This window comes from Malus domestica, chromosome 11 (genome assembly GCF_042453785.1).
Source record: "Malus domestica chromosome 11, GDT2T_hap1".
NCBI classification, from domain to species: Eukaryota; Viridiplantae; Streptophyta; class Magnoliopsida; order Rosales; family Rosaceae; genus Malus; species Malus domestica.
The window spans coordinates 6,944,257-6,956,171 of NC_091671.1; the positions used below are offsets into that span (position 1 = coordinate 6,944,257).

The 11,915-nt window shown below is 36.8% G+C and overlaps 2 protein-coding genes across 2 annotated transcripts; both read left to right on the forward strand.

The window, feature by feature from the left end:
- Window positions 1-299: 299 nt before the first annotated feature.
- Window positions 300-2,894, forward strand: LOC114819469 (tubulin beta-9 chain-like). Its single transcript, XM_029088307.2, has 3 exons — window positions 300-969; window positions 1,175-1,444; window positions 2,008-2,894. The coding sequence occupies exons 1-3, from the start codon at window positions 576-578 to the stop codon at window positions 2,682-2,684; spliced, it is 1,341 nt and encodes a 446-aa protein (XP_028944140.1). The 5' UTR covers window positions 300-575; the 3' UTR covers window positions 2,685-2,894.
- A 1,588-nt stretch (window positions 2,895-4,482) lies between these two features.
- Window positions 4,483-6,205, forward strand: LOC103429968 (uncharacterized). The gene is made up of 3 exons (XM_029088308.2): window positions 4,483-4,883; window positions 5,123-5,165; window positions 5,845-6,205. Exons 1-3 carry the CDS (start codon window positions 4,608-4,610, stop codon window positions 5,988-5,990), a joined length of 465 nt encoding a protein of 154 aa, XP_028944141.1. The 5' UTR covers window positions 4,483-4,607; the 3' UTR covers window positions 5,991-6,205.
- Window positions 6,206-11,915: the final 5,710 nt, after the last annotated feature.

The window sequence follows — 11,915 nt, forward strand, 5'->3', positions numbered from 1 at the left end:
AATGGGAACAAAGATTAGTTTTCTTCCAAAATCAGTGGTTAAAAAGTAGGGGTCAAGATTCGACCACACGCAATGCGCGCGTTGTACCAGATCACGAATAACCTTTTTTCCCAGGGTTTACAGCCTTTAATTAATTTCACGAACCACATCACATGACATGGAAACGCCACCAGACCGTCCAGGGGCAATTCCGTCATTTCATAATTCCGGATCCATAAACCAGTGGGCCATACCGTATCCAGCTGTATCCGTAATTCTAAATTCAAAATCTTCGTTTTAGGCTCTAAAATTTAAACCGTTTTTCACACCCATCAAATTACGCGGCGCCCATCCAGCCGTTGATTCTCCGGATCCCGGTTAATTTAAACGGCCAATGAAAATCCCAAAAATATAAAAATATAAAAAATTAGCAAAGAGCCGTTATAGGGTACACCTCACTCCACTCTATATATCCTCCTCTCAGTCACTCTCTCCCTCATTCTCCGCCGCTGCGCCTCTCTCTCTCTGTAAAACTTCCTCTCTCTTTCTCTCTCTAGATCTGCGGATCTGCTCTGCGGCGAACCCTAGAACCGAAAATGCGTGAGATCCTTCACATCCAGGGAGGCCAATGCGGCAACCAGATCGGTGCTAAGTTCTGGGAGGTGGTGTGCGCCGAGCACGGCATCGACTCCACCGGTCGCTACCACGGCGACTCCGAGCTCCAGCTTGAGCGGGTTAATGTCTACTACAACGAGGCCAGCGGTGGCCGCTATGTTCCCCGCGCCGTGCTCATGGATCTGGAGCCTGGAACCATGGACAGCATCAGATCTGGGCCGTATGGCCAGATCTTCCGCCCTGACAACTTCGTTTTCGGTCAATCGGGTGCTGGGAACAACTGGGCCAAGGGTCATTACACCGAGGGTGCAGAGTTGATCGATTCTGTTCTCGATGTGGTTCGTAAGGAGGCGGAGAATTGCGACTGCTTGCAAGGTATGTGTAAACTCTGAAATGATTAAACCCTAACTGTAATTTGTGAGATTTAGAGATTGGGGGTTTCATTTCTGTGTTGGTTAAATCCTAATTTACTGAATTGACGAAAACCTGATTGTATTTTGTGAGAGTTGGAGATTTGGGGTTTTCATTTCTGGGTCGATGGTCGATTAAACCCTAATTTTTATTTGTTTTGGTGTTGCAGGGTTTCAGGTGTGCCATTCGTTGGGTGGTGGTACTGGATCTGGGATGGGAACGCTTCTGATCTCGAAGATCAGGGAGGAGTACCCAGATCGGATGATGATGACTTTCTCTGTGTTCCCATCTCCCAAGGTCTCAGATACTGTCGTGGAGCCTTACAATGCTACTCTCTCGGTCCATCAGCTTGTGGAGAATGCTGATGAGTGCATGGTTCTTGACAATGAGGCCCTCTACGATATTTGCTTCCGCACACTTAAGCTCACCACCCCCAGCTGTAAGTTGGCTCAGATCTATCTTCTCAGTTGTTTGGTTGAGAATCAATTTTGTGCAAGTATTTGTATGCTTATGCATCTTGATTTGCTCTAGAAATTTGACTATGGTTACTATTCTCTGTTGAATGATTGATTGTTGCATGATTTGAAAGTCCAATTGTGTTTTGCTTTTGAGTTTGTTCATTATGTGATACATTTGTTATCATATTTATTGTTGAGTAATGCGTCCTCATCCATTTCTTAAGAAAAATGTGTTTTGGTGATGAATGAATCTGTCTAAATTTTGTGAAAGTAAAGTGAGGTGTCATTTGGTTTTGAAGTGAAAATGAGGTTTCATGCTTTCAAAGCTTGAATTTGATTTCGAGGGAAAATGCGATTTGGTGAGCACTATCGAATGGTTCGCTGCTTCTTTCATTGTTTATTGTTGGGTTTTGAAAGCATGATTTGTTGTTTATGTGCGAAACATATAGTACTATATTTGAACTATTTACCCATTAATCATTGATGTGTGCTTCCTCAAAAGACTATGAAAGCTGATTTCTGTTTTTGTCTTTGATGTTTGCAGTTGGTGATTTGAATCATTTGATCTCTGCAACAATGTCTGGAGTTACCTGCTGCCTGAGGTTTCCTGGACAGCTCAACTCTGATCTGCGCAAGCTTGCTGTTAACCTGATCCCCTTCCCCCGTCTCCACTTTTTCATGGTGGGCTTTGCTCCTCTTACTTCACGTGGCTCTCAGCAGTACCGGGCCCTGACTGTTCCAGAGCTCACACAGCAAATGTGGGACTCCAAGAACATGATGTGTGCTGCTGATCCCCGACATGGACGTTACCTAACAGCATCAGCCATGTTCCGTGGTAAGATGAGCACCAAGGAAGTCGATGACCAGATGATGAATGTGCAGAACAAGAACTCTTCCTACTTTGTTGAGTGGATCCCCAACAATGTCAAGTCAACTGTCTGCGACATCCCACCAACCGGTCTTAAGATGGCATCAACCTTCATCGGGAACTCAACATCCATCCAGGAGATGTTCAGGAGAGTGAGCGAGCAGTTCACTGCCATGTTCAGGAGGAAGGCTTTCTTGCATTGGTACACTGGTGAAGGCATGGACGAGATGGAGTTCACTGAAGCCGAGAGCAACATGAATGATCTGGTTTCTGAGTACCAGCAGTACCAAGATGCAACAGCTGATGAGGAGGAATACGAGGATGAGCAGCAAGAGTACGAGGAAGAAATGTAATTTCTTCGTCAAAGCAATAGCGCGCTTCTTTTAATATCGACTTTCCAGTTTAGTGCGTTTGTGTAGCATGTGAATGAATGAATTTCTGGTTGAGAGAGAGATTGATGGACGAGTTTTAATATCAACTTCCAGTTGCTGCTCCGTGCTGTAACTTCGCTTATTTTCGACATTATGGATTTGCTGTAGTGATGATATATTTGCTTTCTGGCATTTGTTCTTTGCTTGTCTCTCTCTTCAGTAGTAATAGCGAGTTTTGGCATACCATCGACGACAATCGGGGATATATCCCTCTTTGACAACACGGATATTGCTTGTAGCATTCAGGAGGCAAATTTGTATCCCAGCTGCTATGGGCCGGTGCTCGTATGGATACATTACTTCATTGTTTTATGGGGCGTTGCGACAACCTAATAAAAAAAAGGGGTTAAGGGCCTTGAACAACTTTGATAAATTAAGTGCTGTTTAAGATGGAAGCTCAGATCAAAAACAAAAATGTAGGTACCCAAAGATTCTCGGAGTTTACCATGAATGTTGGTAAGCTCAGATCCAGCTGCACGATGTTGGAAATGGTTCAAAATTCGAATTCACCCTCCTCCGTCGAAGATATCCAAGCGTTACTGAGCGCAGATCTATGGCCTCTCTTTCTCGTTGTTTAATCAAATCTATCATCTCTGCTTTCAGTTCGACTTCCTTCTCCCTTCTCAAAGTATCCCCTCATGTGGTAGTCACTATACCACTGTTCCTTTTGCAACAGTGTGTACACTTTTTATATTTTTCACATGCTAGTCACGTGACTACTTATGACAACAAAAATTTTGTATACACTATACGCTCATTAGTTTATGGTTACACTCATCACATGTAAGAAATAATAATTTTATTGTAATGTTAAATGGGGGTCTTACCTTTAAATGGTTATTAGACCATATCTAAAAATCCCTAAATTCGACCGGGTACGTACTCTCTTTGTTATCAATGGGGGTCGTATTTTTTTTCTCAAAAATCCCTAAATTTGAAGGGGTTGTTCAAGAGGAAAGTTAGCAAATGTTAGATCCCAATCCTGGTTTGAACTCCCAAGGATACATTTTATAGGATCACCGATTCTGTTTTGGGGCTACCATTTGACCTGGATCCCAAAAGTACGTTGCCACCTTGTGTGAACTTGAACTACATGGGGAAAGGATTAAGGGTGGGGTGCTCTACTAAACTAAGTAGTATAGGATGTGCTTAATATAACTTCACACAATTCTGTGAACACTCGTTTACAAGCTCACGCTACTCAAATCAGCTGATAAAAAAATTAATCTGTCATTAATGTGGGATATCTCCTACAAGAATATTACAGTATAATGATATTCCTCTTCATTTGAAAGTGAGAGGTCTTATGTTCGAATCTCGTTGACGGCGAATTCGATACCAAATTAGTTTACTCATTATGTGGTTTTAGCCGAACTCCCCATCCGCTCAGTGTAAAAATATCAATATATTCATAAAAATAATAATAATAATAATAAATAAAATTAAAAAAAAAAACTCACCAAAGGAAATAGGGGTATTTTAACAATGGACTTGGATTGTCTGCCCTCCCATTTCGGTGCCCTCCTCGTGCCCTCCTGTTTGTGTAGGCACGGTTAAGCCATGTCAACATTTTATATTACTATTTCTTTTTGTTTTATTATTTTTATAAAAAAATAATATAAAATGTTGACGTAGCTTAACCGTGACCACACAAAACAGAAGGGTTCGGGGAGGGTATCGAAATGGGAGGGTAGACAATCCAAGTCCTTTTTAACAATTCAAGAAAACTGACGAGGTCATTCCGTAATAACCACAAGCCTCTCATACGAGTTCCGCCTCCCCAGCAAAACACAATTTACCCAAAAAAAGCCGAGAACGGAGAGAGTGAGAAAGCCGAACCGGAAAATGGCGAGCGGTCTTGCAAACAGAGCATTAACGGATCGAACCGGAGGTCTCTGGAGGCTCACATCGAGCTTCCTCAGAAGCTTTAGCACCGCTTCCCAAAACCCAACTTCCGCCGCCGCTTCTCCTTCTTCGGCTTCAAATAAACCCAAGCGGAAGAAAAAGAAGAACCTGTTCGAGGTGGCCCAGTTTCTACCCAACTGGGGATTGGGGTACCAAATGGCTAAGACCCATTGGGTCGGCGTCTCTTACCAGATTACCAAAATCAATCTTTATAAGGTATTGATTGCTATCAAATTTTCCCAGATTTTGCTGGGGTTTTTGCTCTGTTTGGTTACTGGGAAAATGTAGGAAATTATTACAAAGTTGGGATTTCTTTTACTCTAAACTTTTACAATTGATTTGATTGCTAGTACAAAATGAGGGAATGTTAATTCATATTTCCATTTTATTGTTTGTTGTTATCATTGTGTCAGGGGTTTAATGGTTTAGGGTTTATGTGGTTTTTAATTTTTCAGGATGGTAGACATGGCAAGGCATGGGGAATCGTTCATAAGGAAGGTCAGTGTTCAGCTTTACATTTCATGGAATTAGAACATTTTCGTGTTCTCGGTTCGATTGAGTTTCATTTGTACCTGGGTTTACTTAAATGGGTTTACTGATCTAATCAATATTGGTGTTCTGACAAGTTGTTGATATCGTTGTTATGTATCACGGTGATCTAAAACGTGTAACCTTTTATTCTGTTTACATGATTTTGGGTGCATTCTGAGAAGAATTATCGTCTTCATTCATTTGAAAATGGAACACCCTGAATGGTTGGAAGTTATTTGTGTTAATTAGTTTGTATCCAGAGCGCTTCCCTGGTCACAGTATTTTTCTTTGCGACTGAACATGCAGCCTAATTTGAGTTATAATTAATAAGTGAGAACTGTGTATGGGATTCGGGATATTGACTCTCTTTACACTTCCACTATGCGCTTGCATATATAAACGTAATGCATCTGTACAACCTGCGTATATGAATATGAGGTTCCTTTTTGTTACAGAGTCTTGATCCTCTATTTGTTTGTCATTTATGTATTTAGTACTAATTCTTTAGAGTTCTATGTTAGACCTGTAGTTGTTAGTCTTGTGAGTCAGGACTACTAAGCTAATAATAGTTGATCATTTTATGGGTTGGTATTGTAGATTTGAAGTTACTCTTATATGAAAATTAATATAGTAGAATTTGTTCCAGGCTTGCCAGCTGCAGATGCCCCCAAGAAAATAAGTGGAGTCCACAAGCGTGGTTGGAGATACATTCCCAACTCAAAGACTGAATTTGTTCCAAGTATGACTAAACCTACAGAAAGGGCTCCAGCAGCTGAAGTTCAAGCAGCTTGATACGTATTTCCTCTTCTTATAGGGAATTTAGCGCGATTTGTTATACTTGGATGTGCTTTTTCAGTTAATCAGTTGTATCCTCCATTGGTAGTGTGTTTTTTCAAATCAGTTTACTATGGTGATCCAATGTAGCATCTTCCCTTGTGCGCTGAAACTAGAATAATGTTTCGGAAATTCAACATTGGAAATGGCTTATCAAAGAGAAGGATTGAGCATGTTCGAGTTTGCTTCTTGTAATGTCTTCTCTTGTGTGGTCTGGTGCCTGGTATTGTTTCTTCTTATTGTATGAATGCAGTTAGGATGGTGTCCAATTTTCGTTTTAAAACTTTATGCTGCTTGAATTGATGCTTGACTTCATATAGAGCAAGATTTGCATTGCAGTATAAGGGTTTTATGTGTAGTGTTGTAGTGTCTCTTGTATTTGGTGTGAGCTCTCTACGTTTATGTTTTGTTACAATTTTTGCCAGTGTCCTAGCCGAGTTGTCATATAATACCGTGTATACAACGTCCCCTGCGATTAATTGTGCATTTTCAGCCACATTTTCCAGGTCTATCTCTGTGAATGTTGTAGATTTCCAGCTAAATAGGTGTTAAAAATAGAAGACTACCACTCTTGCCGCGAAAACTAGGAGAAGAGTATATATTTTTGCTTGTATGGGATGAACCAGCAATGAACTTATGAAGAAGAATCATATATGTTTTTGCTTGATCTTGCGTGTAACGAACCAACAAGAAACTACTTGTGGTTATAACTTATAACTTCGGTGAATAGTATGTTCGTATCCACTTTACATATAACGTAATAGTAATAAATTTCCAAATGCTGACTCATTTCTTGGTTGATCATATTCGATGAAGTTGCTGCAGAACAATCGCATTTTTTGTGCATGAATATAATGCTTTTACGGTAGTTTTGTTGTCATGCACCCTCTACTGCAGAGCATGACAAACTTTGTCCGCAACTGAAAGGTATCCCTTTGCTTATTGACTAAACTTTACAAATTTTCCTTGCAGGCATAGATGAAGATAATGATTTTCATGTTACGGAACTTGGACGTTGAACTTAGACATTGAACAAGCTCAATTTAATTTCCTCTAATATCTCATGTATTATTACTTAACTTGTGGATAGGTATCCGAATAAGAATTAGGAGTTTAAATGAAGTTATCTTCCTCACAAAATTACTAGGCTTTATATTATGAGTGTCATTGCACATACTGTGAGAAGTTTCTCACGAAGGTGGTGTGATGATACAATTTTGTTCACGCCAATAGCCATGGTGGAAGAATTGCAATCTTCCCTATGTTGGGCTTTGTTTTGCCCTTTTGTTCTTGCCCTTGCTGTGAGACGGGCCTGAGAATTTGGTTCGGTAGCTGGGTAGCTTTTTACTGATTCTCAGCCTCAACAATTATGTAAAGTGATTGTTGGTATTACAATCTAGTGTTATTTCTAATCACTTATGAATATGTTTTAAATTTGACTCTCGTAGATGACAAGTTTGAATCAAATAAATATGAATAGATCATTGTGTAATTTAGCCTTTCCACCGCTTAGTTTAATACTTCGTTGTATAAGAAAAAGCATGTAAAGAAAAATATGATGATAATATCAGTATAGTAAAACATTTATTTAGTCATAACGTTGGGACTAAACTAATGTAATAACTATAGGAGGAGTATTACTTAATAGAAGTGAAGTTATAAAAAAAAAAAATTGACTTAACATATAAGATTAGAGAAATCAGTTAAGGTGGTTTAGACACTGTGAACTGAAGACCTACAAATGATCTAGTTAAAAGATGTGATTATGAAATAGAGACTTAGGATAAAATGGGTATTTGGAGCTAATAAAAGACTTTGTACAAAACTAAGTGCAATGACGTTTTAGAATTCATACAACCGATCTCACCTAATAAGATAAAACTTTGTTGTTGTTGTTGTATCCTTGATGAAAGTTATATGGATACAAAGAACCACATAATTGTGACGCACAGATCATGAAGTTCCTACTTCAAGTTGCTTTGGATTCCAATAACAAAGTTAATATTGGGCAAAGGCACTCATGATGAGCTCCAAGAAATTGTTGTGTACAATAATATCATTTTACAATCTGTTATCAACTAGCACTTTGAATTTTATTTTTTATTTTCAACCTCAATCATATTTCAATAACGCTTAAATGGTAACAATCATAATAAAAGTTAAAATTTGTTGAATATTATTTCGTCCATTTGGCAATAATATTTAGCACATGGATGGATCTATATTTTGGGATGAATCATGTTACCTCGTATGGAAGGGTATCTTGTTAAATCAATTTAATATTTTATAAGGTACAATTCTTGCAATTTTTTATTTTTTATATAGCACAATTTGATCAAGATTTTAACTTCAAAATAATATATTTGAACCCAATAAATATCTTCCCCACATAATTTCAAAATTTTATAGTACAAACTTCCCATTTTGGCTGGCGATTCGACGGTGGTCAGTGAGGAGGGGGTGGGGGTTACTGTCCGGTGAAAGTTTTCTGTTTTATGATTTTTTTTATTTTTAATTTGATTCAAGGGTGCGTGAATGAGAATATGTGTGAGAGGTTTAAAGGGATGCGTGAAAATCATCTCCCTGTTTCGTATGATCTAAACGTATTGTTTTGAAGACACCGTTGAAAGATCATCTTTACAAATTTTCACTCAAGTTGAAAAGTATCTAGGCATCTAGTTGTGACCACATAAATAGACAAGCAAAACTTTGTCAATAAACAATAAAATGTCCATGATAGTTATCAATGACTAATAAGTTCCTGTTTTGAGTGGACTTTGCAAGCACGATCTTTGATTGATGACTACAAAATAAGCGATTCAGATGATTAGATTAAATCTAAAACGGGCCTAATGAGTTGTTAGGTTATACAAAATATATGGAGTTGTATAGGATCCTTGCTCTAATTTCAATTTTTTTTTTGTACAACAATATATTTTTACACTAAGAGAATGGGGAGTCGGAGTTCAGCTAAGTCACACAATGGGCAACCTAATTTGGTATCGAATTTGCTATCCAATAGATTCGAACCTAAGATTTCTTACTTATAAGTGAAGAGGAATATCATCAGACCGTATAACTGAGTGACCACTCTAATTTCAGTTTGTTTAACAAAAAATATGTTAATTAATTGTTTTGACTCTTTTTTTATATGGAGTTATACCATAATATCATATTATACTTCATACTTTGTAACTGTACTTCAAATTATCTATATGGTTTGCCTTCTTTAGATTCATCAACACAACAAACTATCATCCATGCCATTATAATTCAGAAACTTCTTCAAAAAATAAAGACTGAAAGTCGTTAGACTGAATAGTAATAGCCATTAACAACTTGTAAGTGTAGAGCTCAATGTGAAAAGTTGAAATGATATCTTCAATGGTTGTATAATTCTTTCAAGTCCTCAAAATAGTAGACTGCCGTGACAAAATCATCAGTTCTTTTAAAAAAATATTAAAAAGACGATCGTATAATTCTTATATTATAAACCGTAGTATGCATTTAATCATTGATTGTGACAACCATGACTCTACATTGTAATATAATCATGCTCTTTGTATCTGAAATTCCCTTTTTATCTGCATATTCTCCTATTAATTTAAGAGGTCACTTCCTTTTGCATATCATCACATCCTCACCTTTTACTTTAATTCTTTTTTATAATACTCCTCTCCTTGATCCCCTTTTTAGTTGAAAGTGGTCGCTTTAAACCCAGGCGCTGGTTCAAAAGCATACCCCTTTTATCTTTTGGTACATCTTTTTGGATAAAAAAGTGAATCCCTTTGAGGGTTTATTCATTTTTTTTATTAAGAAGAATTAAAAAAACAATTAGTAAGAAATAAAAAAGGAAAATGAGTTATATTTGATTTATGAGCGGTATATAACTATGTATGAAAAATGAATTGTCAAATTTTAAACGCATTAAATTCTTAGGTTCAAGTGATAGTGGATGGATGACACATGTCGCATAATGAATGAGAAATGCAAGTGGAAAAAGGAACGAAGATCCTCTCCGGATCCTCCAACCATGTTCGTTCATCATACATTATGCGATCAGAAATCATTATAAATTTTTTTATTTAAAATTGAATATAAACAGTACCTGACAAAAATTGATCGCACGATATACGATGAACGAATGTGATTGGAGGATCCCCATGATCCTTACAAAGAGGATCTGGAGAGGATCCACATTCCTAAAAAAAGGTAGATGAAAAGAGAATGTTTTTGTTCACCAATCTCAAGTGATGATGATGTTCACAAACATATTTATCACTGCTAAATGAGTTTAAATTTCGATATTAGTATAGTGGATAGACACAAATATCAAATTTTATTCTCTTTCAATGATAATAAATGAGATGATGAGTAAAAATACACCCAGATAAAAAAATGTAACTGGCATTCCTCTTCTTTGTAACTGTAACAATAATAAAAGTCATTCCTCTTCTTTGTAACTGTAACAATAATAAAAGTAATCAAAATAAAACCAAGTTTGTGCATTTTCCGTTTCATAATTACTCAAATGATGTTTATTTAGGTATAAATGACATTAATTACTAGTACAAGGGAATAAGCTATATTTGTTGAGAGCAATCCCTGCATATACCATGTTCATGGAGGGCTTTGTGTTAGAAAGTTAGAGACAAATTTTGTACATGTGAAAGAACTATTTTAACCCGGCTATTTACAATAGTATAAGACTACTGAGTAATTTCAAAAATTAAAAATTAACTTTATAAAATTGAATTGTAAACTTAAAAAAATCAAATGGTAAAGATTGTTTAAAAATGCAACTACTTGGAAGACTCGACTAAAATCAAGCCAAAGTTACGCACTTTGATAATTATGTAAAAACATTACAATTGTCAATTTTTAAAAGGAATCAGTTTCATGGTTTGAAAAACCCCCTGATGTAATAGTTGATTTACTTTTGGAAGATAATTTGAATTCTTAATTTTGTTGGTGTGGGACGCTCTTTTTCCTTTCATTCGGGTTTTATGTCCCGGAAAGGTTTTTATCGAGGTCCATTGTTAGCACCCTTTTCATTTGTTTGTACGTTGTTCCATCTTGAATTGAATATCGTACTTGCTTTCAAAAAAAAAAAAAAAGGAATCATAGAAAATAGCTAAAAGACAAAAGTTCACAAAGTTAGACACTTTGATAATTAGGTAAAAACGTTACAATTGTCAAAATTTTAAAGGAATCATAGAAAATATCTAAAAGACAAAAGTTCACAAGAGAAAACGAAGTAAAGAGAAAAACCGAAATGATTATATGTTTTTGTCAAAATTGGAAAAGATGTAGCCAATAAAAACAACAATCACTAGAGGGGTCTATTCTTACTTATCACAGTCTTTATAATCTTTCCTTTTTTATTTTATTTATTTATTTAATTATCTTTAATTTATTCTATTAAACAACTGTTAATTAAAAAAAGTATCTCGAAAAAAAAAAGAAAGTGTAAATAACACTTCTCCCATAAAATATAAATAAATAAAAACCCTCTACAACCCAAGTCAGTTGGGCCCGCCGTTTTTAATCAAACTTTATAATGAAAATCTTCATGATACGAGACGAGATCAACAGGTGGAAAAGTATTAGAAACAAATAAAATAATAATGCATTTCAGAGTGGGACCCAGCAACATACTGTCTCTCTCTCTTAGGAGGTTATCCGATGCGACCGCACGATCACCCGGTCTTCCTCTCAGCCGTCCAATGAAAACGATTGCCTCCCTCTCTCCCTCCCCCTGGAATTGGATCACCTCCGAGGCAAATCCTCGGATCCTCCTGATCCAATAATACGAACCGTTAGATTTTGATCTAACGATTACAAATAGAGAATCTTTTTATGATTATAATAATTATAATCGTT

Bases quoted from the DNA above. Each gene is read 5' to 3' on its own strand.
- LOC114819469 (XM_029088307.2), top strand. From the start codon at position 576: ATGCGTGAGATCCTTCACATCCAGGGAGGCCAATGCGGCAACCAGATC. The intron at 970-1,174 runs GTATGTGTAAAC...TTGGTGTTGCAG, and splicing joins GAATTGCGACTGCTTGCAAG to GGTTTCAGGTGTGCCATTCG. The intron at 1,445-2,007 runs GTAAGTTGGCTC...TGATGTTTGCAG, and splicing joins TAAGCTCACCACCCCCAGCT to TTGGTGATTTGAATCATTTG.
- LOC103429968 (XM_029088308.2), top strand. From the start codon at position 4,608: ATGGCGAGCGGTCTTGCAAACAGAGCATTAACGGATCGAACCGGAGGT. The intron at 4,884-5,122 runs GTATTGATTGCT...TTAATTTTTCAG, and splicing joins CCAAAATCAATCTTTATAAG to GATGGTAGACATGGCAAGGC. The intron at 5,166-5,844 runs GTCAGTGTTCAG...AATTTGTTCCAG, and splicing joins GGGAATCGTTCATAAGGAAG to GCTTGCCAGCTGCAGATGCC.